Source organism: Linepithema humile, chromosome 2, assembly GCF_040581485.1.
Source record: "Linepithema humile isolate Giens D197 chromosome 2, Lhum_UNIL_v1.0, whole genome shotgun sequence".
NCBI lineage: Eukaryota > Metazoa > Arthropoda > Insecta > Hymenoptera > Formicidae > Linepithema > Linepithema humile.
Window position 1 is genome coordinate 20,604,414 of NC_090129.1, and position 27,900 is coordinate 20,632,313.

Genomic DNA, 27,900 nt, shown 5'->3' on the forward strand with positions numbered 1-27,900 from the left:
ACCGCCTCATACTTTTTCGCCATCTTTGATACGAACGTATATACGAGGGGGTGCTCTCTTTCGCGTATACATACGCGGCTCTCCGCGAGCTGACACGCAATTATGACCTCTCGCTCCCTCCGCGCCGTGTCCTTATCCTTTTCTCCCAGCGGAATTGATCCGCTTAAATTGCCACGTTTTAATCACCGACGACGAGAAATAAAAAAGAGGTACAATAATAGAAATTGTACTTTATTCCAGGCTATATTCTTCACATTCATGCATCGAGAAAAAAAAGTTGTTGAAATTACTAAATACATTTCATTGGCTTCACTTCTTTAGTTCAAATATTTATCTCTTTAAGTAAACATAACGTTAATAATTTGAAACAACAATATGCGTTTGTTGACATTTAATTCAGTGAATAATATATTTTATAGTTCTAAACAATTTACAGTTGATCTGAATAAAGATGCTGCTGAGATAAATAAATGCTACAGTTGATAAGTTGTATTGATTCAACATTATTTGAACATAATACAATTCTGTTAGGCTAACTAAATATTTCTTCTCATACAAATTAAGTATTGCATTTATCAAAACAATATTTTGCTGGATTAACAAATATTCACAGCTCGTGACCGCCGCATATAGTTAGATCAGAAAATATTTTTTTGATTCAACACTTTTTTTTCTCAGTGTAAGAAACATTGTAAGTCCAAAGTTTTTGACAAAAAGGAAAGGAAACATTTTCCAAGTCTTTATCTTAATTGACGTTGCTTACACAAATATTTTATTAAACTTTGGATGCTTTTTAGATTTTGTTACATAAAATTATAAGTGGAAAGCTTTACGTTTTTCTATATCAATCATATAAAAAATTCTTATATTGATATATGAATGATCAATCAATCACAAGTAAACGAAAGCGCTAATGATATTTATGGCATTGCGAGATTATCAGCTATAGTTGATAAAGTCCAGTGATCACAATAGTGGAATCTGACTCCGTCAATTTCTCCAGGATCCACCATTCCATTAAATGCCCGACGAAATGGAAAATAATAATTCGCTTTCAGAGACAAGTCAATTTTCGTAAGAATGCGGCGACGCGCGGGTAGACAGGCGCCTTCGTCCACTTGTCCCTTCAATTACGAGAACGCGATTCCCACGGAATAAAATGATCAGGAAGGAACGGCGGGGATCCGTTCGCGCGCGCGCGCGCGCGCGTGCTTCCCATCGCATCGCATCGCGTGGCTGCGAGCACACCGCCGACGAGATTCCTCATCCGGTTCGGCCGTCAGCTCTCCGGCTCTCCGGAGAGACGTGAAAGCGCTGTGCGCTCGCTCGGCTTTGGCGCGGCGTCAAGCGCTCATTATTAATACGCGAGGCGGTGCTTGCCAAAGCGGCGGCGGCGGCGGCGGCGGCGGCGGCGGTGGCGGCGGCAGGCATTCACGTGTTTTTCCTCGGGGCGCCCGGCAGGGAAACAGGATGAAACTGCAAACCGAGGGGGGGGGGGGGGGCGTGGGGTGGAGGTGGACGAAGGGTGGCCTTTCTCTTTCTCTCTTTCTATCCTGGTATCAGAGAGAGCACCTGCCGCCTCTAAATCTCGCTACTTAAGGCCGCTAAGTGTCACGGCCGTGAAGAGAGCCCCTTGCCATTGCATTTAATTGGCTAGCCTCATGTGCTCGCTATTTCGAGAGCGAGAGCCGTGTTGTTAGCCCATTACCGCTCGCGATACGCACGGCGGTAAACGGTACGCGACCGGCGGCTCGATTTTCGCGGAAATGCATCCACGTGTGCGACACCTGAACGGGGAAATCGAGCGCTACCGAAAGGCTGTGAGCGCCGCGCCGCGCGTAAATTAGACGCGAGTTTCGCCGCTCGGGGTGTGAGCGGACAAAGAAATCCGTGAAGGCCGCTCTCGCAAATACGTTGCAAAAGGTACACGCGCATTTAATGCGCACGTTGTAGTCCGCGCATCTTTTTTCGCTCTTAATGCTAAATGCGGCCGTTTGATCCTCGGTCCGAGCTAACATCGTTTATGCGCTTTTTTCTCACGAAACACAAAATTTACGATCGGACGGCTGCGTTTAATCATAAATATAAAATGTGGATGCGCGGTCATATATTTTCGGAAATTAGTTGCATTTTGAAAAATTTAATTAATTATGCCCCCGTCACGAAAACATCCGCGTTGCTAATGAAACTGCATTACTCAAACCTATCTCTAATAATTACATGATTTAACACAACGCTTCTGGCAGTAATCCCTTGAGTGAATGCCAAATGATAAATAAATTGCAGCATAATTCTTGTGGCTCTCGTGATGTTGATACGCGATTTAACAAACTTGTTTTCCCGTCGTTTTTACCACGGCTTCCTGGCATTTCGCGCGTACGACAATGTTCCGCGTTAAGTAACCAGCGATAGTTAACGGTCCGACAACTAACCGAAGTGTAGAAGCTTCATGACACATGGCAAAACGTTGCCAAATTCTAATAACAAATGTGACATGCTTGCCCAGTGCGTGGACAGGTGCGCGTAAATTAATAAGCCGCCTAACTTACGACACGCCGCGTATAAATTTCGATATCACAATAACGAAATGAAAAAGGAAAGAAGAAAGAGCTTCGCGTTCCATAACGTCCTCATTAAAAGAAAACGCGCCGAGGAGTCCTTTGGACGACCGCGTCCCGCCTTTCCCGAATCCCTGAATTTGTGATTCTACAAAATCTACGAATCGATTGGACATAGTTAATTTAATAAGCGGCGCGGGCCTTGCGAGTCGATACAGAGCGAGCAACGGCGGCAGCAGCAGCAGCAGCAGCAGTTGCAGTCGAGATTTAAAAGCCGCCTTGCGACTGCCCTCCCTCCCACCCATTCGCGTTTCGCCGCAACTCTTTCTCGTTTCGTCTGTCTGTTGCACGGTCCATGGACAGCGTCGTTCTCGGCGCAAGCCGGCCGGCTTAATGTTGTTTTAATTAAGTAGGCGGTTAGCCGAAAAGAATGTCGAGTCGGTACTTTCGGTCTCGTCGACTTCCCCTGCCTCTCCTTCTCTCGTTCTCTCTTTCTCTCTCACTCTATTTCGAGAGGTGCCGCGTAACTCAAGTCGCATGTGTTCCTCGTATGTTCAGACGCGATGGACGATTTCGCTTGACTAATCGCCGTCTTTTTAACCCCCTCTATAACGTGAAAGAAAAGGAAGACGCGCCCGCGTACCCGTGTTTATCTACGACAGGCTTATGGAATACGACAATAGTGTTAATGTTTGAAGATTTAGCGCAAAAACGGCTGCTACGAATGAAATGTTATTCCATTTCAGATTGTTGAGAATTCACTCATTTATCTGAAAAAATTTGATTTTTTCAGGATTTTGTCTACTTTTGAATATTTCGGAAAAATATTTGATTTTGCCTTTTAAATTTTGGGATTGTTTTTTTCGAAATATTATTCTACATATTTTCCAAATTTTGCGATTTTGTTTCGAGATTTTGCATATCTGTCAAATAAAATCTTATGCTTGTAATTTTTGTGCCAATTTTGATTTCACATCTATTAAAACCAAGAAAAATTAGATAATTCGAGATTCTACGTTCAATATACGAATGCATAATGCGAATAATAATGTTTTTTCAGTCACAGAATTAAGTTTAATTATTTCTCATAATTTGTTTTTAGGATATAATAATGTATCGCGGAAGAGACGGTGTTAAGATTAAGATGAAATCGATTTCCTGATGATGTAGGCTATTAGCAGGGTTAATGAGCGATGTTAAATCGTGACCGGCTGCTTTCGCTGCGAGAACGTGTTTATGTATATAACAGACATTTAGATACAGATATTATATTATAATTGATGCCATTATATTTTGTAACGTTTCATGCATATTTTGTACACAAATTGATCCTATCTGCATTCTTATCTGATTTATAATACAGCGACACGATTCAAAACTTTTATTAACCACAACAATTAATAAAAACGCTAATAAGTTTTTTTTAATACAATTCGAGCAATGAAATACAAACGAATTTTACGAAATCTCTCACGACGCAATTTTTGTACGAATTCGTGAAAGACGAGCTGAAGAATGGTCGGATTGCCATGGCTGCATCATACAGCCGCTTCAGCAGACCGTAAAATTGGCGTGTAAAAATGTATAAAAATGCTATGTCTGCCGGTACATAAAAGCGTGCTTATTATCAACAGAATTAACCCAGTGTTCGGCTGGAACAATTCTTTATAAGTACAAAGCAACAGAACCTTTTGTGTGCCAAGAAAGAAGATCCACCCTCTGCGCTAAATTACACTAGGCCAATATTATCGTAAATTATAAGTTATTTTAGAGAATATAGGACAACATGACGAACGCGATGTAATATTCTAATTATAATTTCTGCAAATTGCTAATAAATGGTAACACAAAATATAACATTTAAAAATATGCAACTATGCGATACGTAATATCATTCTAATAAATTCATTCAGTGATAGATAGAAGAAATGCAAAGTTTTTTAATTAATAACTTATATTTCTATATTTTTTACATTGATATCGTATTTTATCTCTTATCTCTTTTCTTCAATATTTAAAAGTAAATATTAGTAAGAAATTATTTTAATTTTTTGCAAAGTTATCTTTATATATGCGTTTCGTGTTTCTCGTTTGTGTTTTGTTTACTCAGTTGCATTTCTTAAATTACAGAATTCCGGTTCGCGAAGAATCGGAAAAAAGAAATTTCCAAATTTTATTATTCACACGGTTTTTTTTCTCGGCACGAAATGAAAAGCTTCCTCCGCGTTTCCGCGCGTTGCACCGGTGCATTCGGAAAGCTGCAATCTCGTCGGATCGTCACCGAGGCGGTCGGTTAAAACCCTAAGAAGAAACCTCCGGCGTGCCCGCTACGGCTTTGCGGTAATAGCTGTCCGGGCAAGCAACTCCGTTCTGCATTTACGCCGGACAATTATAAATCGTATCTCATCACCTTTCCTCGCCTCTGTTTCGCCGCGATTTTTATCGGCGTCGCAATCGCGCCAACTCTCATCCGTAACCGCTTTAATCACATTTTAACTGTACCGTACGTCCGTGATTACTATGTACACGTCCGAGGAGCACAGTTACGCTCGGAAATATGATATGCATTCCGCTGCATACGTTACACGCTGCCGAATAATGCGACACGATGATCCGCGTTTCGCAAAAAGGCGACGTGATTTTGCGTAATATCGTATCGTTACTCGTGATATATTTCTATATTTTATATATTGCTCTATCATGTTCAAGCTCATGTGCAAATTTTAATCAATGTTTTCTAGTAAAATAAAATAAAAGAAAAAAAGCAATTCTAATCTGTAAGTTGCTTTTATGTATTTGAAAGAGCAAGTTGCTTACAAATACTCTCATATTTATAATATTGTACTAATAAATAATCATAATATTCACGAAACAACGATATAGATAATGTTACTGCATATTTTTATAGAATAATAATAATAATAATATAGCATAAAATTTACACAGTATGCAAATAAAGTATTGATGCAATATCGCCATCGTACGTTTAATCCAAGAACTAAGAGTGATTTAACAGTTGATAAAAATTTAATTACATTTTTTTAAATAAAATATCTTTTTATAGAATCTTTAATAATTATTTGCAGCATTTTAATATTTTTCTTATATTATTATTATAAATATCTGAAATCTATCTTATCATGTTTTGGTAAGAAAACTATCTTACAAGCAAGCTGCTCAACAGATAACGACACAATACAAATAAAAGCGATTCGAAAATTAAACTCTCTAGCTAACAATATATGAATAATAGAGAAAAGAAAAAAAATGTAAGAGAAGATCAACTATAATTAAAAAAAATAAATAAATAAAATAATACACGTGCTGGTGATCATAAAAATTCTAGAATTAAAAATTAAGGGAAAGCGCAACATTTTCATGGTTTAGTTTATTGATAAATTCTTCTAAAACTTTATTCCAGTGACATATCGAATCCACCCTGCGAACGCCGCTACTCTAGTATACACGCCGGGTCTGCCGCTTGGACAATTCGCGTCTCCGTAGCTTACGATACCGATCTGCAGCGCCCGATTGTTTCGCATTATAAAAAGAGGACCTCCACTGTCACCCTAAAGATAATAAAAAACTTTCATATATTTTTCCGAAGAAAATTGGATTTTTTTTATCTCAAAACTTTAACTCCGGACATTACCTGACAGGCATTTTTCCCAAGACCCGGTTCCGTGCATATATTTCTATAATCCACTCTCCAATACGCAAGGCACTCGTGTTTCGAAATCAACGGCATTATAGTGTACTTCAACCTCATGGTACCTTTAGGACCGAATCCATCGCGGCCCCATCCAACCACACAAGCCATTGTGTCGGCCAAAACTCTGCTTTTCTTCCGACCGGCTAAATGTATCGGTCGAATATTTTCTAAAATAAAACGTTGTCGAGAGAAATTTTATTTTTTACACTTTGGTAAAAAATCATGTAGATATTGTTAATAGACTCTTGATTTTTCTTGCCTGAAAAAGGAATATCTCGCGGCATACGTAACAATCCAATGTCGTTCTTGCTGACAAAATAATTAGGGTGCACATAAGCCTGTGAGGTCATCATCGACACTCCGGATCCTCTGTTGACATCATAACCGATCCCCGTCTTGTCAACGATGCCGAATATGACGAAGAATCTTTGCGGGTACTTTGCGATACAGTGTGCCGCAGTCAGCACCCATCTCTTCGATATGATGGTACCGCCGCATTGAGAGACCCTTCTACCGTCAATCAATCGATGCACGACAGCCATAAACGGAAATTGACCTTCATTCGCGTAACTCCCACCGGCTATCCTCTCCATTTGTTTGGCTTTTTAACAACAAAACAAATATTGTTAATATTGTATCTCTAATGTTAATATTAACATTCTAATTACCCCTCCCATGGGTACACCTTGTCGTGGTGGGAGGGCTCAGTACCCGGATGGTTTATCCTGAAGGGGAAGCTAACGTACTCGAACTCTTCGCGCCTCGATTCGTTCCGCCGTAATTTCGTAATATAATAAAACACGCGTCGGGAGTGCCGTTATGCCGGGAGTGCCGTGATAGTTTCGCGCGAATACGAAACGCCGTATTTTAGCGAATCGTATGGATGAACGTATTTTTGCGAATGATAAATATTGGGACACGATTTAATTCCTCTTCGAGGGATTCTTTCTTCTCGACTTTGGATTCGGCTCAAAGAAGGAAAGGATCGATTTTTATTATGAGTCCCGACTGAAGCCTTTCAGACGTACCAACATATGATGCATGATGCATGATTTATGTTGCCTTTTGCATGCTCAAAAAAGCGTGACTGCATGATATGCATGATAGTAACTTTAAAAAACTTTAAAAATCATATGAATCACGGTGTAGAAGTCAGCATGTTGACTTGAGTCCGTCGATATTGGCATCGAAATGCTGCTGAGATACCCGGTATCCGGTTGACCTCGTGACTAATCGCACCTTGCCTTCCACGAGCTTATATCCTCTGCTTTGAGATAATCGCGCCCCAGTTGGTAAATGCGGTCATCTGAAACGCGGACGGGAATCGCGCGTAACGTCGCATCTTGGACAATTTGGATCGATTCGCCTGCGACGTCGGGAGTGCCGTTTAAAGTGTCGTGCGATTTTCGTATTCGAGTGCTTGCGAGCAATGCGAGCATGATCGCGAACGCGTTCAATGCCGTGTGAGTGCCGTGAGTGCCTTGAAAAACTGCAAGGACTGAGAGGAGGAGGAGGCTCAGGAGGAGCATTAGGCGCCGGCGGAGCAACTTTACGGTGAGTTATAATTTATTTATTATTTGTTGTTTGAAAATGTTGCACATTAAAGTATTTAAAAGACTTAAAATATTCGGTAAACTATTTACATTAGTTAATATTCATCATTATTAGACATTTTTTACATGTTTATTATTTTTTCAAATTATCAAATTTTTAAAATTAGTATTTGCTTAGTTAAATGAATCAAAAGTTTGTACGCAGTTGTAATTTTACAAATATTTTAAAAATATTAATTATTTTGAATACAATTCTAATCTGATTTACTTTTATATTTTACAGATCAACTATGCAGATCAATACAACTCCGCTGCTACGCATCGATCGGTGAGTAAGTTCAATTTATCTTTATTATTAAGATAATGGATCTATGATATAAGATTTAGCGCATAAAAGTTAACACATTGTAGACCGTATTGATTCGGGATATCGATAGCAGTAACTGAGCCGAGCTAAACATCCCGCGAAAAATTAGCACACAAAAATCTATATATGATTTATTTTAATTTTCAGGTTTACTAAAAAATTTTTTTTTAGGTTCATTAACAAATTTTTTAATAATTTCAGATGATAGCATTATATATGATTTTGAATTTACTAATAATAAGATTAATTTTAGATTTATTAAAAAGCTTTCTAATGTGTATATTTCAGATGAAAGCATTATATACAATTTATTTTGATTTTCAGGCTTACTAAAAATTATTTTAAATTTATGACAAATTTTATAGCAATATTTCAATGATGATAATATTATATATGATTTATTTTCATTTTCAGATTACTAAAATTTATTTTTTTTCAGATTTATTAACAAATTTTTTAACAATATTTCATGATAATATAGAATTTTATGATTTTAATAGAATTTGAAATAATCAAATATTAACGAGATAATAAAAATTGTCACTTACGAATTTGTTAATTATCGGTTAATTATGAGTTTTGCTTACACTTACTATTCGACACGACGAACTGGTCATTGATGGTAATGATACCATTATTAACATCAATAGTAATCTTTTTAAAATTTTGCGGCTGTGACTGAGGACGAACATTTTCGCACAACGTCAAAGTAATCAGGAAAAACATGAAAGTCCTTGCACTCGAAGAATCCATAGCGAACTAACGAAAATCTCCGCATTTCACTGCTATTTATAATTTAGTCAGTCAGATATAATTCAGTGCGAAGAAATCATTTGCGCGAAACCACTTGTGGAAGAAACAAGAGTTGGTCCTAACGCTGGCTTTACCTTTCCGTCAAGTCATAAAAATAATCGATTATTGTTACTACTATTGCGCAAATTCGAATATAAATAACGAATTGAATAGAGTACAATTCCTTAAATACATTTCTTGTTTTTTTTGCTGTATTTTTACTAAAAATATATTATATTTTATTGCATAATAATTATAGTATCTTGGCTTTACGAAATTCGAGGCGAATTAGTGCATCGCCCGGAGAGAACGCGTCGCCGTTTTTCTTAATCCCAATCATTGCGTCGAATTGATTAGCAATCATTCTATTGCGCTCCTGACAGTTCCGCAGTTTCCAGTCGAGTGGTCGTTGCACTCTGATTGAAATGCGCTTGAAGTCGCGTAATAGCTTGAGAGCATTTTTGCATGGACGATTTGCGAGACGTAACGCATGCGAGCGGTATGATTGATCGTTTGATATTTTAACAAGAGATCCTCATGTCGCATTCAGATTGAACGAATTTCTGTTCTATTTGTGCGCGTATAAATTTCATAACTGATCCGATCGGATTAATCCAATCCTCCTTTCTCTGATGTTGCGCAATGTCATTAGGTTCTGCTTTGGAAAGTGCAAATAGCCTGGTAAATTAAACCACATTAAAACTAAATGAATTTTTCTGCATGTTATTTTATAATTTAAATCTCTATTGATCTCTATTGATATAAAGATTCCATAACATTTGTAACAAGCAGGAAGTAATTTACGCCAGTAGTTTCGAAACTTATGTAATGTAATGTTATGGAACAATATCAAAAGCAGAATTTTAAAAATTATATAAAAACAATTGATGATGTTATGTAGTATTTTTTTCGAAACAATTCTTTAGAGTTATATCCAAAATATTTATTGTTTTATTGTTCAGTTCAATTGACTTCACATCTACTTTCACGCACTAATTTCCATTATTATTGCAACAGTGAAACTAAAAAGTAAGTGATCTAATCTTTTTTTTAAAGTAGCAGAAATAAATCTTACATTTGTGAAGAAACTTAATTGAATTCAATTTTTATATAAATTTTTATTCAAATTAATTATTTGTTATTTAGATTAATTCATTTATATTAGTTTAACTTTCTCGGAGTCTTTAAAGAAGTTGAACGCAACAATCAGTAGTTAAGAATTAATTAATAACAGAATAACTAATAGTTAATCAATAATAATTATAAATTACTTTAGAATTAATTTACAAGTGTTATTTCCCACATAAAATCCATCTATTATTGCTTTTTTATTGTAATCGATATTGTAATTAAAAAGAAGATAATTATTTCAATTCCCGTAGCAGCTGAATTGATTTGGAATCTTTCAACTTTCTCGCTTGTCTCGCTGTGTCACCGCGAAATAATTTGTTGTATATACTGGAGTTTTACAGTTAGTTATCGTCACTCATTTACGTTTTCTTGTTATTCTTGGCTCTTACGAAGTTTAGCTAAGAATGCCAGCCTTTATCTCATGGACAATAATTTGACGATATGGAATATCATTTGTTACGATAACTTTAAAAAAAATTAAAAACTGAAATATACTATATTAAAAAGGAGATAAGGAGAAGTGCTTTCATATCTATTCAAGAGAGCGCGTGTTCTCAAAAGCGGACAAATTATTTTTTTTTATAGAAGGAAAAGAACTTCAAAAAATTGGAGTTTGATAAAAAAAACAGCTGACTCGAAAGAAGTTGTGTCGCTGATATATATATATATATTTATGAAATAAAAGAATTTTTTTCTAATACTAATTTTTTTCAGAGGACAAAGGAAAAATTTCACAGCTAAATTGCTATATTATTTTCCATAATCGCAGTCAGATTTTAGTGAAGAAAAAAGTTGAAAAATATAGAATATCTCTGCATCTTTTTCAAGCAATACGAAGATATTCTATAAAGAAAGAAAAAAGGAAAAAAAAAGAATATCGTCGATGTCTTTCCTTCAATGCCATTTAAATCTCACCGCTCGAACTATTTAAATCGGAGCAATGCTGACACACAACGCGCACACACGTGGTTGTGAATTGTGGTGCTATACTGTTGGCAGGCCTGAAATCGCAATAAGGAAAAAAAATTGATGAGCTGTAAGCGGTACACACATCGCAACCAATCGCATCCGCAGTGCGCGTCGTGCATGGTGCGGTCGTGCAGCGTTGTGAAGCGTGCGAGGACAGTATCGCGACAGTATCTCGTCGCCGTCGCGTTGTCATTGTTGTCAGGTAGGAGCTTAGCGGCAGCTGATCTGGCCAGGTCTCGGTGACCGCGGTGATGGTCATGGCACGCGGTGATCGCGACGGGACGTGCGTGACGACGCGCCGGAAGCCCATCGCGGCGGGGATGTGAGCGAGGAGCGCCGCTCGCGAGAGCGTCGCGTCCGCGAACGCGCGTCGTTGTCCTGTCCTGGCCCCAGTGCGAGAGAAGGAGGCGTGCACGCAGCACGTCGTCGTAGTACGTCGTCGCTACGCTGATACCACCAACGCACCACGTTCGCGGCGAAGCGCGGTGGATCCGCAACGCGCGATGGCGGATTTCGACGCGATCTACGAGGAGGAGGAGGAAAATGAGCAGAATTTGGAAGAGCACTACGTCGCGATGGTACCGGACCCAATTGTGATTCGCGGGGCTGGCAATATGACGGTGTAAGTACCAACAAGCGTGATACACACGGCGATACGCGCGCGAAAGAAGGAGAGAAAGAGAGAGAGACCGAGAGCTCTTTGTTGTTGGGGGACGGTCTCGCGCGCTCACACAAAGGGGGACAAACAAAGCCACTTCTGCTGATTTCATTACTTTTGACGTTTTGCGCTGTGCGTGATGCATGTTGTTGATACACTTGAAACGCACGCGGCACAAGTTTTCCGTAAAGACAAATGAATATTCAGCAATCGCGCACCCGTTCCGTATAATGGAATTGTATATCATTATATCCACCTACCTCGCAGCTGGAGGAGTATTTTTATCCGAATAAAAAAATAAAACAAGCATCAGACGTGTACACATGCCTGGTAAAGACTGTGTGTCGCATATATAATGTTTACATGCATCTTTAATCGTACACTATAGAGATGCAGAAGATGTTTATCATAAATTGCACTTACATCTGGCAAAAAGTTGTTTATGCACATGATTTATTCAAAGCAGTGTTGTGCTTTTAATATCTTCTTTGACTTTGAAGGATTTTTTATTTGGAATAACATTAATTATTCTTTCATATTAACGTACACATAATGGAAATTATATATTTATTTTTGTTTAATTAAATTTACTTCCAAGTCAAATTTTTATTCTTCAAGATTGAATGAATCTATGCCTCTTTTCATATGTTAATATAAAAGAAGCATACATCGCAGATGGCTTTGTTTGAAAAAATTTTGACACCAAATCTTACTATCAAACGTCAAACGTAATTTTAATTATAAATCGACGACATCAAAAGGATATTATTAACATATTTAAATTTTCATTTTAGATTTGGTCTCAGTAATCGCTTCGAATCGGAATTTCCCAACGGCCTCATGTCCCGTGTGGCTCCAGAAGAGTTTAAAGCAACCGTTATGAGAATAAATAGTGTGTTGAAAAAGACTTTACCCGTTAATGTTAAGTGGTTATTCTGCGGTTGTGTGTGCTGCTGCTGTACCCTAGGATGTTCTCTGTGGCCTGTCATTTGTTTGAGCAAGAGGGTATGATATAATTGTTGATCGAAAGAAAGTTTAATTGAGTTCTACAATGTTTCTAATTACAACTGAGCATTAAAATTTATATACAAAGCGCTAACATGTGCACTACTTTTTCTGCAGACTCAACACTCGTTAAACAAATTATTAGAATGGGAGAACAGTAGGCTCTATCATAAACTGGGGTTACATTGGAGATTGGCGAAACAAAGATGCGATAGCTCGTCCATGATGGAATATGTAAGAAATTATGAGATAAAATAAGCTTCCGCACAATTTCCATGATATTGACTGTTTTTCTTTGTCTTGTGTTTTGCAGGTTCTTTTAATTGAATTTATTCCAAAGATTCCAATCTATAAGCCCGACTAATAAGCAGTGGTAATATATCCAAGATGTGCAATTAACAAATTATAAAATTTTGTGCAAATAGTCAAGTGCAACTGCAACTGGCATGCAGAGAAGATTAAAGTGCCGCTACGATGATATAGGTACTTTGTAGTACTTATGCAACGCATATTTTTGTAAATACCATGGGTAGGAATGCACAGTACAATAATTCGACATTAATAATGATTTGATGGCGTTTTAATCATAGAGAAACAGAAAGAGAAAGCGAGAAAGAGAATTGCGAGTTGTTCGTAAAAGCGCGAGGAATATTATAAATACAAAGCCAGGTAATCATTTTCTCATATATATTCTTTATATTCGTTTGAAGCATTGCGGTATAAATGCGAATCCTAGAGTTTTTCATCATTTTCCTTATTTTCACTGAGAATCTTGAGCGCTGAAGACACCGCTTCACAGCTTGTTTGTCAGTTTTGTTAGTTGTCGTGGAAGTGTAATAATCTCAAATCATTTTTACTGAGTTCCTTGTATATTTGGTAATCTGTACAATTTGATAATCTGTACTCGTCAGCTAGAGTTTAAGCGCGTTCAGGTAAGAAATTAATCTGATTCAGTACAACGAATGTATTAAAGTACAGATATTAACGTAAAAATGAATAGGTCTCGCTAACAAATCTGTCTAATCATGCGTGATGCAACATACGTACGCGCCCGTGTTGTACATACATACGTGTACATATATAGAAACTTATTTTAACTATAGGTTAATTTCTTACCACGGTGATATTAGAAAGTATGATATGTAAAGCGCAGCTTTACTTTCTGATATAGATTTGACACGATATTTTAACATGAAACGAATCATCCGAAGTTTAAGAAGCACATAAGAGCCATTACGTGCGATCAAAGTATCAATGTAGATTTTAGGACACGTAGATAGCAATCGCTGATCAATATGAAATATATCGACGACGATGGAAAATTTTAGTTGCGAAACGCAACGATAATAGGGCAAACAGTACAGCTACAGAATAGCACTGGCGCAGTTTATGGGCACAGAAGGACATAGGAAGTATCGTAGAAGACTACCTTGAATGATTACCATATTGGCTCTTGCTTCACGAAGGCCAAACATTTATGATTTTTTACGTACACTATAATAATTTCGTGTCCTTGTAGCTTCAGAAAAATTTATACGGATATTTCAACATTTATTTTCTTTTTAAATTGTTAAATTTAAATTTAAAAAATGTCTTACAAATGAGGGGAAATTTGTCAATAAATTTTTATATTTTGCGAATAACAATATATTTCAGTCAATTTATTACGACACATTGTGGTACTGTTTACCCTATTTTTTGTTATTGATACAGTTTTCTTAAGACGGGATTAGGATACCGAAATATCAGGATGACGTCTCCCATGTAAAACATCAAGAAACTTGGTTGTGTAGGCACTATTTTATATTGCAGTTTAATATGATTTCGCACAGATATTTCTCCACCAACAACCTGTCTAACGCGTGATAATGCAGCTATTATCGGCTCTACATTGTTTTCACATTAACTAGATTGTGCAAATTTACTCGTTATCAGGCGCCCCCAAGAAATAAAAAGATTGTAGGAAAGCATGCAAAAGCATGTGAAAGTACTACAAACGTTTCTGTTGCTGTTCAGTGGCTGTGATCGAGAACAAAAGACTAGCTTTGAATTCGAATGTGTATCGCAAACAACTACACATAAACGCTCCGTGCTTTATCTCATGAGGTTCTACATTAAAGCCTTTTATAGAATACCAGATTTACTCTGTTTCTCTAAACATTTGTACTTATTCTATAGATTTAACTAAGTTGTCAAAGCAAAAGGAAATATTGCATTAGAGGCGTCTGTGTCGATTTGTAGATTAATGAGAACATAATTACCATACTTGATTTCAGTTGCGGACTCGTAGGCGAAAAATGATTTATCATTAGTGTCTTGAAAAAAAAATATGAAGCTAATAGAACTACTTATATACAGATTCTCATTTCACTCAATGGAAATATCGTGAAACGATTATACTCTCGATGATCTGTTGAATAGTTAACGATGTGTCGAATATATTAAGAGTGTTGTAAGCGCGATCGTGAAAAAATTACATTACTGTATTCGAACAGGTGTACGAACGAGCTACTTAGCCCGTAACTACTTTTTCCCGATAAGCGAGTAAAGTATCAATATTTCTATATGTCCGTTTAAACGTGTTTGATCCATTGAACAAACTTACATATAGAAACCGAGATGTACTGTGTAATGGAACCATGCATTCGTGCTTTTTAAACTGGCTATCGCGATCTCTCTTGATAGCATATAAATACTAAAAATAAGGCTGTGTCAAATCCGGCAAAGTGAGAGACAGTATGGTTCTAAACTATGATTAAAAAACGATTCTCACATATTTCTACGAAGATTGTTTAACTCGCCGACGAGTAGAAGCGTATTTTATTCGGTTTTGCTCGCGTTTCTAAATCAACACGGTCTAATTATCTCTTTCTTGAAATACGTACACCAAGTATCAGAAAAAAATGCAAGTAATATAACTATTATATATATAGTTTGCAAATAATGTAATTACACTTAGTTTATTAACTTATTAATTTTTTAGAATACTGTTAGTATATTAGGTATGCTAAAAAATTAATTAAGTCTATATAGCTTTACATACATGTTTACATGAAAATTTACACGATCTTTTCCTCGCATAGACCGCAAACTATGTAAACTCTGTAAAAAAACATTCTTTTTTGTAAATATTTTTTATATAGATTAATGTAGTATTATGTTATCGGAGCAAGAAATAATTGGCATTAATTAACGAACATACTTTTATCAAATTAATTGCATGTCGTTCATTGCAATGTAAAACAAATAAGTATAAAGTTAAATGTAGTTTTCCAAGACGGAAGATCTTATTTTGAAAACAAAGAGGAAAGTAACAAGTTATCTGCTCACAAAACGTCTGTCTAGATTACACGCAATACATAGTTTACATGGTTTACATGTAGATATAGATTATCGATGTTTACGCGTAATTTATCGAGCAGTTAGTTTGTTAACAAAACAATTCACACAAAGAAATCGTGCATTTTAAGCAAGTACACACGTCTGCAGTCTGAAACTATTTTTCAACTCGCGTTGTGTTTTATATAGAGAAGCTCAGCTAGTATTATATACATGTTGGATGTACGAACGAAAAGAAATATCATAGCATCACACTACTCGATAAAGATTCTTTGCTCATATCATTCAGTGCATCGCACATTTTCATGAGTGTCCATTGATGTACACTTGTACGGCATTATGAAAACAGATGTATATCGCATGAAGACCAATTATCCGAAAAATTGGTTTATATTTTAGATCTGTTTCATTTATTATTACTTAAGAGATCGAATATATCACACTTGAAGGAGTGGAAGTATTTTTTCAGTAGGACGGGTTTATATAAACCGACATTATGCCAAGTTATACCAATGTAAAAATAATATAAATGAACTAATAATTCATGGAATGTATAGTGAGCGAATATACAATAATGATGATAAAATGGCAAACCATCAGAGAGAAAAGGAATATATTTTTGATAGATAAAAGAGAAATGTTATGAATAATAATTATTGGGAAATTTAAATTTTCGATTTGGTGTTGAAGATCTTGAATTTTGATTCGTCATGATTTCAGGTTGAATATTTTTTGTGCAACGTATCATGATAAGATATTAACAACAAATTAATCAGTACGAATGAATCACAAAGCATCGCATATCATGTTACATTACATTAAACTGTACATTAATTACATTATATTAGATGTGTAACTTGCCAAAGCATTTATTTACATAACACTTTCAAGCCGATAGAAGAATTGTAGTTGCAACGCATTCTTGACGCAGGAGCGGCTAAATAGTGAAATTATTGTCAAGCTATTATGGTTTCAACATGTGCCTTTCACTCGTGAACTTGTGTGTGAATCATAAATGTAAATATTATATGTTAATAATATATGTTAAGAAATATATTTGTATAGAATGAGAGTGGTTCCTATACATACATATACATATACATATATATATATATATATATATATATATATATATATATATATGACGCATAAATAAAAATAATATTTGCGAATTTGCGAGATCGTTGCACAAGATAACACGGTGAATCGAAATAGCATATCAATTCGCGACAGATAGAAGTTAGAGTATTACAACGTTTGATGCGATGGTGTGAAATATGACAAATGTATACGTATATAAGTTTCAAGCTTTTGATTAACGATTGATATAATGCAATTTCTTATATGACGACTAATTTTCCGCTGATTATCCTTTTCGCATATCTTTCGTTAGTCATGTAAATTTGTGTAATTGTGTTAACTGTTTTTCAGTTTGAAAATAAAGTTTTACAATTATATAATCGTCGAATTCTAAGCTTGCTAATCCCATCAGAAGATTTTCGAAACAGTTGGTAATTAATCGAATGGAGATGAAGACCTATTTATTCGCAATGTAATTCGAAGTAACGCAGACTTTTCCTGCTAACCGGATTAAAAACACGAGGTACATTTTAATCGAATAAATATCCTCATTTCAATTGGTGTTAATGTACTCTGCAATGTTGCAACGTATAAGTAATACAAACAAAATGTTAATTAGAATTCTACGTCACGTTATGATAATCGACAACAGATGCTCCGCAGCTTCTAATTAAAGGAGCCCCATTGTTAGTGCTATCTGTGCTACACGGGCCAGATAACTCTTCTTTAGACGTAGTAGCAGACTGGTCACGAATTTAAGTTCTTTATTATTAGTGCAAAATGATTTTGCTGCGTAATAGAGACATTCGAGTGTTGATACTTATCGTGAATATACTGCAATCAGTGGATTCTAAGCAGCTTCCCTCAACATACATTTCTAGGTAAGGAAAAGAATATCATGATTTTTTATCATCTAAATTATGGCCCTATGAAAATCAGTATAAAGAATGAAGAATTATATAATACGTATTTTATGGATTTTTTGTGCATGTCTTTTACATTTCAGAACGCACATTGTTTCAAAATGTCCCCCCATAACAGTTTTGGATTTCATTCATAATTCATCTCAACCGGGTTTAGAAATCAAATGGCCGTGCGAAGTGCGCTCTTACTGGCTGTCGTTGCAGCCGTTTGTCAAATTCGTACGTTTCTTGCTCCGCTACGTGACGCCGTTTATTATAATACTCGGTAAGAAATGTCATTGCGCAGTATAGAATTTTTGACTGTTCTCATACAAAGTTATAATACTCCGCTTCGTATAGGTGTATTGCTAAATACTGTATCTTTTAGTATGTTGAGCACACCCGTGCTATGTGACTCCAATTTGTCACTTTATCTAAGCGCGCTCGCTATATCGGACAATGGTGCATTAATTTTCAATTACGCCGTCAGCGTGGCAAAATCACACTCCACATTCGTTAATGATCTTTTCATGGTAAATATCGAGGGTATATAACAGTTTTGCATCACCAAACCTCCTGCTGCGACACATTTCTTTTTTTTATTACATCACTCAGATTACATATAATAGCCCTATTAAGTTTTTATTACTTTATTTATTTTATTAATTCTGTTTGCATATTTATAATATTGTAAAACGCTTTAAAAAAATAATTTAAGATACATTTCAAACTATTAGAAAAAATTGTCCTTGATAGCAGGAAGGAGGGGGGGTGGGATTTTAAATAATTATGTGATATTAAGGATAATATTCCTTCAGAACAGCAGGTTCTTATGCGGCACGAATTCCGTGAGCATGGAGCTTTTTCAATTTACGTCGACTTGGTTGGTCGTTGCCTTGACGTGGACACGTGTCATCGCTGTTATGTTTCCATTCGGCGCTCGTGGTTACCAAAATTGCTCCGCAGTTATAACTATCACCACTTTAATATGCATAAGCTTTATAATATCTTTAACGAAGTTGTACTCTGGCGGTAAAGTGTATCCCATATATTTAAATCGCTTTTTTTCTCTTCCCTCCCGCGATTTGCAATTCAATTACGTTATCATCATGCGCTACATATTATTATTCTCCCCGATAACGAATTTTACGAATTATGCTAATTATAGGATACGAAACGGACAGCGTCTTTGAATTTGTGCCGTGCCAGGAAAAGATAAAGCCGTGGGGCGGTGCCATGTACTTTTACATCGCCTTGTCCACGTGGTTACCGTTGCTCTTTATATCCATCGGCAATTTGCTATTGATTATTCGTATGAGAAAATCTTACAAAATTCACAACGAATTGACTCGTAAGTCGATTACGATTACTACTTACGCAATGTGGTAGCTACGAGAGATTCAAGAGCGACATTTCCTTCAGATAATTTCAGATACAAGAGCAATAGAACGCACAACTCCAGTAGGACGTTACTCGCGGTATCGATAGTGCATTTAATTTTATTGCTGCCGCTCGGAATTGTCGAAACATTGGGACTCTACTGGGACGTTTTCATTAAGTACCCCGCGAAAGATGCAGAGGAGAACAAACAATACGTGCACTGGTAAAATAACTGCACAGTTACTCAATCGAACATAAATTTATAAAGTGTATTTTGAAATATTTGAGTGAATAATATTATTACGCCGATAATAATATTGACCGCATTGTTTTCAGGTTGCAAGAGAAGATGTTGCTCAAATGGTGCCGTGGCTTGTTCTTTCACATATACCACTGGAATTTTGCAATAAACTTTTTTTTATACTACCTTACAGGAAAGAAGTTCAGAAGTGTCGTAACGCAAACATTGAAAAAGTATACGAGCTCGTATTTATTCTGCGACAAAAATATTTTGAAATGCAATAACTGTCATAAATATTTGACGACGAAACGGTCTTCTACTACATTTCTGATAAGAAGTATTATGCGAAGAAAACAATTTATCGACGACAGTGTTGCGAGAAGTAACGGTAACGAAGGAAATAGCAATATCACCTAATTGCAACAGCACAGTGCATTAGAAAAGAAGCTCTTTCCGGTAGGAATACTGCATACTTTACTGATATTTACGTTTTATTGCATAAGAACGATTTCTTTACACGCATGTTACATTTTTTAATTAATTTTGGAAGTAATTTTTAGGTACGGGAGAAACTTATTTATTTCTTTTTTAGTTTATTTTGTATACACAAGAAATGTTTACACAATAAACATTGCAAAATATCACATTGTATATTAGGCGTTATTTTGCATAATAGCATAGTCGTTAAGAATTAAATAGCAATTTAATTACACTTAGAGGATTTGTTATTACATTTTGGTTTAATAATTTGCAACTTTGCTATTATCACTCGCCTTTCTTAATCTCGTCTTACAAACTAGGTTCCTGGTCCCAAAACAGACCTTCGATGTAACTGGGATATCATGATAATACTGTGCTAATGAGAATTTCTAGTAAATTAAGATATACAATGAAAGATTATGCAACTCTTAATATCTATATAAAATAACTTAAGGTGATGCAAAGCTAATCATTGATTTTTTTTCGTTAATACAGTAAGATTTTTTTGTTAAATTAAGATTTAATTATTGACAAACTGACTCGACAAATTTGTGCACAATGAAATATTTTAATATATTTCAATGCACACATATACCAAATTGAAGTTTTAACAAGCATAATTACATAACTCGCATAAGCGCAAGTATATTTACTTATCTTAAACGTAGACTAAATGAATAAGTGCTTAAACTATATCATTACCCCCCATTACACACTTACGCAACACGCATTTACAGCTGTACCATTATTATATTGGTAACTTTTATAGAAATAAATTCTAAATTAAACGAAATACACGTGTATATGGTACAATATAAACATACAACATATTTATTTATATATGCAGAGATAACTATTGTTAATTCATAATTTATTGTTAAAAGAAAATCGATCTATACATATAGTGCATAAATAGGGAAGATGTATCAAATAAATTCTTAATTTTAGGTGCATTAAGTTAGATTTGAATATATACAACAAAAAGTTACAGCATATAACTTTGCACTATTAGGCTAAAAATTTCTAAATTAAATTTGACTATCAAGAATCAGATAACTCTTCAAATAACACAGAAAGCAAAGCGTTTTATTTTAAAAGCTACCAAAATTATTTATTCATTAACCAACATTAATAATGTGTAAATCAACAATCTTTGCCTTTAAATAATTTGTTGTATATATATTTTACAATTAGACAATAAAATTTCAGATATATCTTCACGAGAGATGTCCTTGTAAATAAAATTTTCAAAGTAGATTTTGAAGTGTTGAAAGATTAAGTAAATTTTCAAGTGAAATCTTAATTACGCAAAGTATGTAGAATGGAAAATAAAAATGAAAAATGTACAAGATTTAATCATACCTAATCTCTCAATTGAATGTAAAATTTCGAAAGAAGAAAGAAACATGATAGTAGCAGCATCTTTTACAGAATATTGCAAACAGTACAAGGTGCGAAATTTTTAGAAAAAGTATGTTTAATATGTTGTAGACGTATCACCGACATATCGCAGAAAGTTATCTTCTAATTCCTAAAGGTAATACCACAATTACTTTTCCGCAGTTTATTTCTACTGGAACACGACGATAAAAAATCGTATATTATTAATTCAGTCTTTTTGTTAGTAAAATTTTCTAAAATTTGCATTTTTTTCAGCGATTTGTACGTGATAAAAATTCAACTACAAACGATTTACATTTACACTTTCTTTTTATCACTAATCTTAATATTGATTTGTAGAAATATGACAAATAATCCTAAATAATGTTTGCAATATGGAGGCTCTCGGAATAATGAATTGTTGATATTATTTATTCAAAAATTAATTAACTATTAATATTAATATATAATAATTATCATTAATATTAATTGTTAATATTAATATTAATTATTGATATTAATTGTTAATTTCATAGAAAATATTCATCGAGAGGACATTTAAATATTATGCGGAAGTCTATTTACGTAATTTACTGGGAATTGTCCTTTTCTACCGTTGCATTCGCCGTACAACCAATCTTCTGATATCCTCGATATGACTGTGATTTTCGCACCCTCCTGTAATATCAGAAATATTATACATAACAATAGATTCTTTCGTCTAATTGGATTTCGCTGGAAATCTTCGTACCTCAAATAACAAGTCATCACTGCTCTCTCCTGGAAATCCATAAAGCGCCGTAACTACATTATCCGGTAAGCCTGGCAGAGGTACTTTAATATCAATAAAACTAAGCGGAAAGATTCCTTGACGAATTCCTATTCTTCCCTCCAGCCAGTCATCGTTAACTTTTTTCACCAGTTGCACAACGTCGCCTTCCTTCAACGGTAAATCATCTGAATGCGTCGCCGGGAAGTCGAACAGCGCGACGCCATAAGGTTTGTCCTGCAAATTACATTTATCGTTAAGAAATATGTTTTTACAGATTTCACGATTTCCAATACTCACCTCAAGATCGTTGTTTAACTCTGCCAAATAATTTGGAGGCGGTGCTGGTGGTGGAATCGTCGGCATAGGCGGCGACGGACTGTCACTTCCCTCGAAATCGTTGGACCATGCGTTAGAGAAATCCAAGGTCAATTGTTTCTTCGCTGCTACGTTGCTGCTTAAAGCTTTGAAGTCGGCACACGCTGCCGCGGCTATCGGTTCGAGCTTCTTCGCTGGTAACTTCGGCGCTGGCGGTTTGGGTGGTCTCGCTCGGATTATCGTGGGCATCGACGTGACGAGAGGTTTAGAAGTGATCAGATTGGAAGGCACTTGATTCGTCACACGATTGTTGGAGCTAAGAGAAAAGAGATTTGTGCCACCAGCACTTTGAGACACATTCGAGCACGCATCCTCCAGTGGTCCGAACGGATCCTGCACTCTTGTCTTAGTTTGCCATGGATCGTTTTGTGCTATCTTTTTGGCAGACAGACCAAAAAAGTCAAAGTCATCTTCAAAGGCACTTTCCGTTTGCGATGTGTTGCCGCTGCTTGTGAATACAGAGGGATTGGAGTTTCCGTCGCTACCAAAACTGTCGACGCTAACTCCATCACTGCTGGAACGAGTCGTGAACGTCGGCGATCCAGGCGGACTGAGATCTATCAAGGACACGGCTGCGATCGAGTTTGTAGACAGTGGATTGTGTAACTGACTGTTGGGGCGTGGTGGGAAAGGATTCTCTTGCTTCTTCCGACCGAAGAAATTAGTCAGCAGCTCTGTCGGCCTAGCCTAGCACACAGAGTGAAATATATTTATAATCTGCTGAAAATAATAATGAAAGAAAGAAAGTCAATTCAAAACTGCAATTGAAAAATAATTTCAACTGCTTGGAATCGCTTGGAACTGCCATGAATTGAACGAATAACACATTTCAAATCATGATTTACTTCATTTTCACACAAATATCAGATACAATCTTTTAGTATCTTTAATGCAATGCATGTTTCACTGATATAAACAAGCAGTTTCTTAAAAAAGATTCTTAGAGGCTGCACTGCATTAAAAACTATGGACAAATTGTATAAATTCTTACTGGTTTCCTCGGTTTCTGATCCTTTTGATATTGAGTGATATGATTCTGATTAAATTTAGGAGGTGGTGGTCGGGGAGGTGGCTTTTTCTTCTGTACAGGTTGCGCCATCAGAGTGCTTCCGAATATGTCATTGCTGAAAGCACACAAGGACATGGTATTATCACAGAGAAGGACACAGCCAAGCTGCAGAAAGTGAAAATTTTTGATAGAACTTCCCAGAAACGTTCTCCGGGGAATCAAGATTACACAGATAAGGAGATAAAAAGATAACCTACCTGCTGTTCCAAATTAGGTCTCTCTGCGTCGCACTTTGGCCTGGTGGACGAGGCGCCGCACGCGTCGGTATCCGCATGTCTGCAAGTATAACGACACAAAACAAGATCAGAGAACGCAGCTGATGTCTAATGCGCGATCCGTTCCTCGCACACGCTGGTACGCCCGCGTTCACGTGCACTCACACAACAAGCGTGCGCGCGCGATCTCAGTCAACGGCGAAAAACTCCCTCAAAACAAAGTGCACGTTGTATGACAGATGCAGAACGGATATGCGTCGTCGATACGATTCGTTGACGCACAGCCGGTGTCGCTGCGCGTATACGCCCACTTATCGGAGCATAACGCGACGATAACAGAGACGTCGTGCCGTGGCACGCCTTATCTCGGTCGCTGATAATTATAGAGAATTTCGAGGAATCTTCCGAGAGAAGTGAGAGTGCTGCGACGAGCTGGGCAGCGAGCACTATCGTGGAAACTGGATAGATGAAAAAATGTACACGACAGAACGTACCGTCACTTCGGCTTTCCGAAGCGGAAATATCTCGGACGGAATCGTAAACGAGAATGCGATTGCGACAGCACTAACAATTCTTTACATTATCACTCACCTGTTCTCACGTTTGCGGCCATTTTTCACTCTCCACGGCTCGCTGCATCAGCGACGTCTTCGTTACACGCACGTTTTTCAAACAGTCACTTTGGTTATAAACTCGAGTAAACTTGTTTTTACGCAGCGACTACGTTTAATCAGCAATTGGAAAACAACGCTTATGCAACTGCTAAATAAGCGAAATTTTGTTAATAAATTATTAATTTTGTTGATAGTAAACAAATAATTCGTTATATATTTATAAGAAAAATTTTATTTTAGCAAAGACATCAGAAATATTAGCTTAAGAGCCCTAAAAATGCAGATTTATTGCTTATAAAAAATTGCTAATGTAGAAATCTATAATTAATTGTATTTGAAAATTTATATTAATTATATATTGTTATTTTTTTTAACTTAATCCATTTATATATCACGAAATTCATCTAAACTCTTGCACATTCACTCAATATATCCTATATTATTAAGAAATTATTTTTGTACGCAAACGAATAACTGTCAAAGTGCGTTTTGATAAAGATATTCAAACGTAAAAAATATTAAAACATTCTCCATTTTAATATGAATATTCAAGATTAAATCTAAAGCATTAAAAATTGTTGTTGATGAGCAAATAAAAATAGAGATGTAATTCGAAATTCAAATCAATAATTCTGAACATCTTGCAAAAAAGAAGTCGACGTTGATGATGCCATATCTGAAAATAAATCAGGTAGATGAATGCATACACATAATAATTTTTTTATGCAATCAATCAATCATATCTATTTATTTCTGCAATATACTGCAATGTATTTATTTCTGCAGTATATGGATTTCATTTAGCGGAATGTATATAATTTCGAAAAAATATGTGTATCTCTAATATAATCATAACTTGAGAATAGGTTTATTTCATACATGTAGATAATATATTATTTGTGTTATTTCTTACAAAACAGTATATTTGTGAAGGATATGCTGTAACGTCTTTTTCGTTGAAATGTTATTATTACATACACTCAGCATGAAATGTCGTGTTTGAGAATTGTTAGCTAGGTTTAGCCGACGTATCAATATTTACATTCAAATGGATAAATATCTGTGCCTTTTACCCTCTTTTATACTTTTCGAAAAGTATAGAAAGCTTCTCATATCGAATTTAGTTATATTCGTTCAGTTACTTTAGGCGGACACAATGTCTCAAACAGAAAGTGCTATAATTAAAAAGCATATGTGGAAATTTTATATAAAACAGGATTATACGAAACTACCGGATTTTAAAGTGCAATGTAGGTTTTGTGGAAAGAAAAATAGCTATTTAGCCCTTTCAAATTTGGGATTACATATATCAAGACATCACAAAAAAATTTGGAGATAAAAAAAAAAAAAAAAAAACTCCAACGAACGGATGTATTTCAAGTATCTAGACAAATTATATTTACAATGTATAATCTGTGATACAAATGTTCTGTCTACATCTGAATCTCTAAAAAGTCACCTAAATTCGCATTCCAAAAAACAACGGAAGAATCATACACTTAGCAGATGGCCATCGAAATATTGCACAGAAAAACATGATTTTGTGGTGGAGTGCAATATTTGTTACAACAATGTAGTTCTTTCTATTTCAGCTAGTGTGAATTATCATATAAAAATGAAACATCCGGACAAATTGCAAAATGCGCAAGAAACACACGACACAGCTGGCTCGTCAGAACACGTTCTATCACTTGAAACAAACACGCTATCACCAAAAGATTGTTATATCGATACGTTCAACTTTTGGATACATATCAAAGAAATGCATAAAAAAATTTTTAATTTAGAAGAAAAATTCCGAAGCTTACACGGATGGTCAAGAAAATATTTTAAATATTTCAACTCATTGGCTTTGAAATGTATTATTTGTGACGAGAACATTTTATTTTTATCTGAATGCTTAGAAGATCACTTACGCTCGCACTCTAAAGAACAATTAAAAACACATACATTCCACAGTTGGCTATGGAAATATTGTACAAAAAGAGATAATTTTGTGGTGGAGTGTAATATTTGTCACAACAATTTAGCTCTTTCTCAAACTCATCTGGATCATCACATAAAAATGACAAATTTGAATAAATGGAAAAATACACAAAAAGCACACGACACAGATGGTTCGTCAGAACGCGTTTCATCAACGGATACAATGTCTATGGTCGGTATTCATAGTCCGTTCTTATATTTAAGATTGTCTTAAGCACGGACTTATATTCGCTCTCTTCGTCACACATAGATTGTGTCTGACAAAGAGAGCGAATATAAGTTCGTGCTTAAGACGATCTTGAATATAAGAACGGACTATGAATACCGCCCTATGTCACCAGAAGATCGTTATGTATTGTTATCGAAATATCTATCTTTGGACATTACATATAAAAAGAATACATAGAAAGATTTTTAATCTCGAAGAAATATATGGAAGTTTACACGGTATCAAGAACATATTTTAAATATTTAAACTGAAAGACTTTGAAATGCATTATTTGGGTCGAAAACTTTTATTTTTATCTGAAAACTTAGAAGATTACTTACGCTCGCACTCTAAAGAACGATTAAAAAAACATACATTCCATAGTTGGCTATGGAAATATTGTACAAAAAGAGATAATTTTGTGATGGAGTGTAATATTTGTCAGAACAATTTATCTCTTTCTCAAACTCATCTGGATCGTCAACGTTCACGTAAAAATGACAGATTTGAATAAATGGAAAAATACACAAGAAATATACGACACAGTTGATTCGTAAGAAATTCTAAGAAACAATTAAAAAAATATACATTTTATAGTTGGCTATGGAGGAGATATTGTACCAAAAGAGATGATTCTGAAATAGAGTGTAATAATTGTTACAGGAACATATCTGTTCCTATTAGAACTCATTCAAATAATCCTATTAAAGAACATCATTGGACAAGCCAGCTAAACCGAATAAGAAATGACAGTAAGTTTTATTGATAATATCGTTAATATTGTTATGTATAATAAAATTTTCACTTTTTTCAAATCGCGTTTAATTTATTAAATATATACAATATAATAATCACAGCAAATATCAAACAATTTATTTTTCATATGAATGTTATAAATGTTTATATAGATTTATCCAGAAATTAACAATGCTAATGATAGAAACAGCCTTCAACTCAGCATCATAACCAGCAATAATGGTAGTCTTAATTTTGATGATTTAATCTGACGTATAATTATTTGTTTTATGTTTATATAGTTATTAATATGATTATATATTTAAATCTATGTTTCGTAGAACAATAAGTTACATTTTTTAAATATATTAAATTTTTT

The 27,900-nt window shown here is 35.4% G+C and overlaps 4 protein-coding genes and 1 long non-coding RNA gene across 11 annotated transcripts; 2 read left to right on the forward strand and 3 right to left on the reverse strand.

Moving 5' to 3' along the window:
• Positions 1–5,962: 5,962 nt before the first annotated feature.
• LOC105679139 (chymotrypsin-like protease CTRL-1) lies at positions 5,963–9,236 on the reverse strand. 2 transcript variants are annotated; one of them, XM_012378988.2, is made up of 4 exons: positions 8,784–9,236; positions 6,530–6,871; positions 6,211–6,437; positions 5,963–6,127 (listed from the first exon to the last, which is right to left on the reverse strand). In XM_012378988.2, the coding sequence occupies exons 1-4, from the start codon at positions 8,941–8,943 to the stop codon at positions 5,963–5,965; spliced, it is 894 nt and encodes a 297-aa protein (XP_012234411.2). In that variant the 5' UTR covers positions 8,944–9,236. The 2 variants fall into 2 exon arrangements, with proteins under 2 accessions (XP_012234411.2, XP_067205859.1); XM_067349758.1 differs by lacking the exon at positions 8,784–9,236 and adding an exon at positions 6,939–7,067.
• Positions 9,237–10,398: 1,162 nt separating this feature from the next.
• LOC105679140 (cysteine-rich hydrophobic domain-containing protein 2) lies at positions 10,399–17,156 on the forward strand. Its single transcript, XM_012378989.2, has 4 exons — positions 10,399–11,704; positions 12,535–12,745; positions 12,863–12,979; positions 13,059–17,156. The coding sequence occupies exons 1-4, from the start codon at positions 11,586–11,588 to the stop codon at positions 13,107–13,109; spliced, it is 498 nt and encodes a 165-aa protein (XP_012234412.1). The 5' UTR covers positions 10,399–11,585; the 3' UTR covers positions 13,110–17,156.
• LOC105679137 (probable G-protein coupled receptor B0563.6) lies at positions 13,275–20,960 on the forward strand. Of its 4 annotated transcripts, XM_067349752.1 has the most exons (10): positions 13,275–13,414; positions 17,516–17,687; positions 17,784–18,045; positions 18,171–18,352; positions 18,427–18,599; positions 18,885–19,098; positions 19,235–19,417; positions 19,489–19,669; positions 19,783–19,809; positions 19,881–20,960. In XM_067349752.1, the coding sequence occupies exons 3-10, from the start codon at positions 17,945–17,947 to the stop codon at positions 19,969–19,971; spliced, it is 1,152 nt and encodes a 383-aa protein (XP_067205853.1). In that variant the 5' UTR covers positions 13,275–13,414; positions 17,516–17,687; positions 17,784–17,944; the 3' UTR covers positions 19,972–20,960. The 4 variants fall into 4 exon arrangements, with proteins under 4 accessions (XP_067205853.1, XP_012234410.2, XP_067205854.1 ...); XM_012378987.2 differs by having other exon boundaries at positions 19,783–20,960; XM_067349753.1 differs by having other exon boundaries at positions 18,455–18,599; positions 19,783–20,960.
• LOC136998002 (uncharacterized) lies at positions 18,647–19,648 on the reverse strand. Its single transcript, XR_010888579.1, has 2 exons — positions 19,444–19,648; positions 18,647–19,365 (listed from the first exon to the last, which is right to left on the reverse strand). It is a non-coding gene; the product is annotated as an uncharacterized lncRNA (long non-coding RNA).
• LOC105679136 (lethal (3) 05822) lies at positions 20,261–24,703 on the reverse strand. Of its 3 annotated transcripts, XM_012378985.2 has the most exons (6): positions 24,570–24,703; positions 23,961–24,039; positions 23,686–23,818; positions 22,617–23,381; positions 22,299–22,553; positions 20,261–22,225 (listed from the first exon to the last, which is right to left on the reverse strand). In XM_012378985.2, exons 1-6 carry the CDS (start codon positions 24,589–24,591, stop codon positions 22,106–22,108), a joined length of 1,374 nt encoding a protein of 457 aa, XP_012234408.2. In that variant the 5' UTR covers positions 24,592–24,703; the 3' UTR covers positions 20,261–22,105. The 3 variants fall into 3 exon arrangements, with proteins under 3 accessions (XP_012234408.2, XP_067205849.1, XP_067205851.1); XM_067349748.1 differs by having other exon boundaries at positions 22,299–23,381; XM_067349750.1 differs by lacking the exon at positions 24,570–24,703 and adding an exon at positions 24,473–24,565 and having other exon boundaries at positions 22,299–23,381.
• Positions 24,704–27,900: the final 3,197 nt, after the last annotated feature.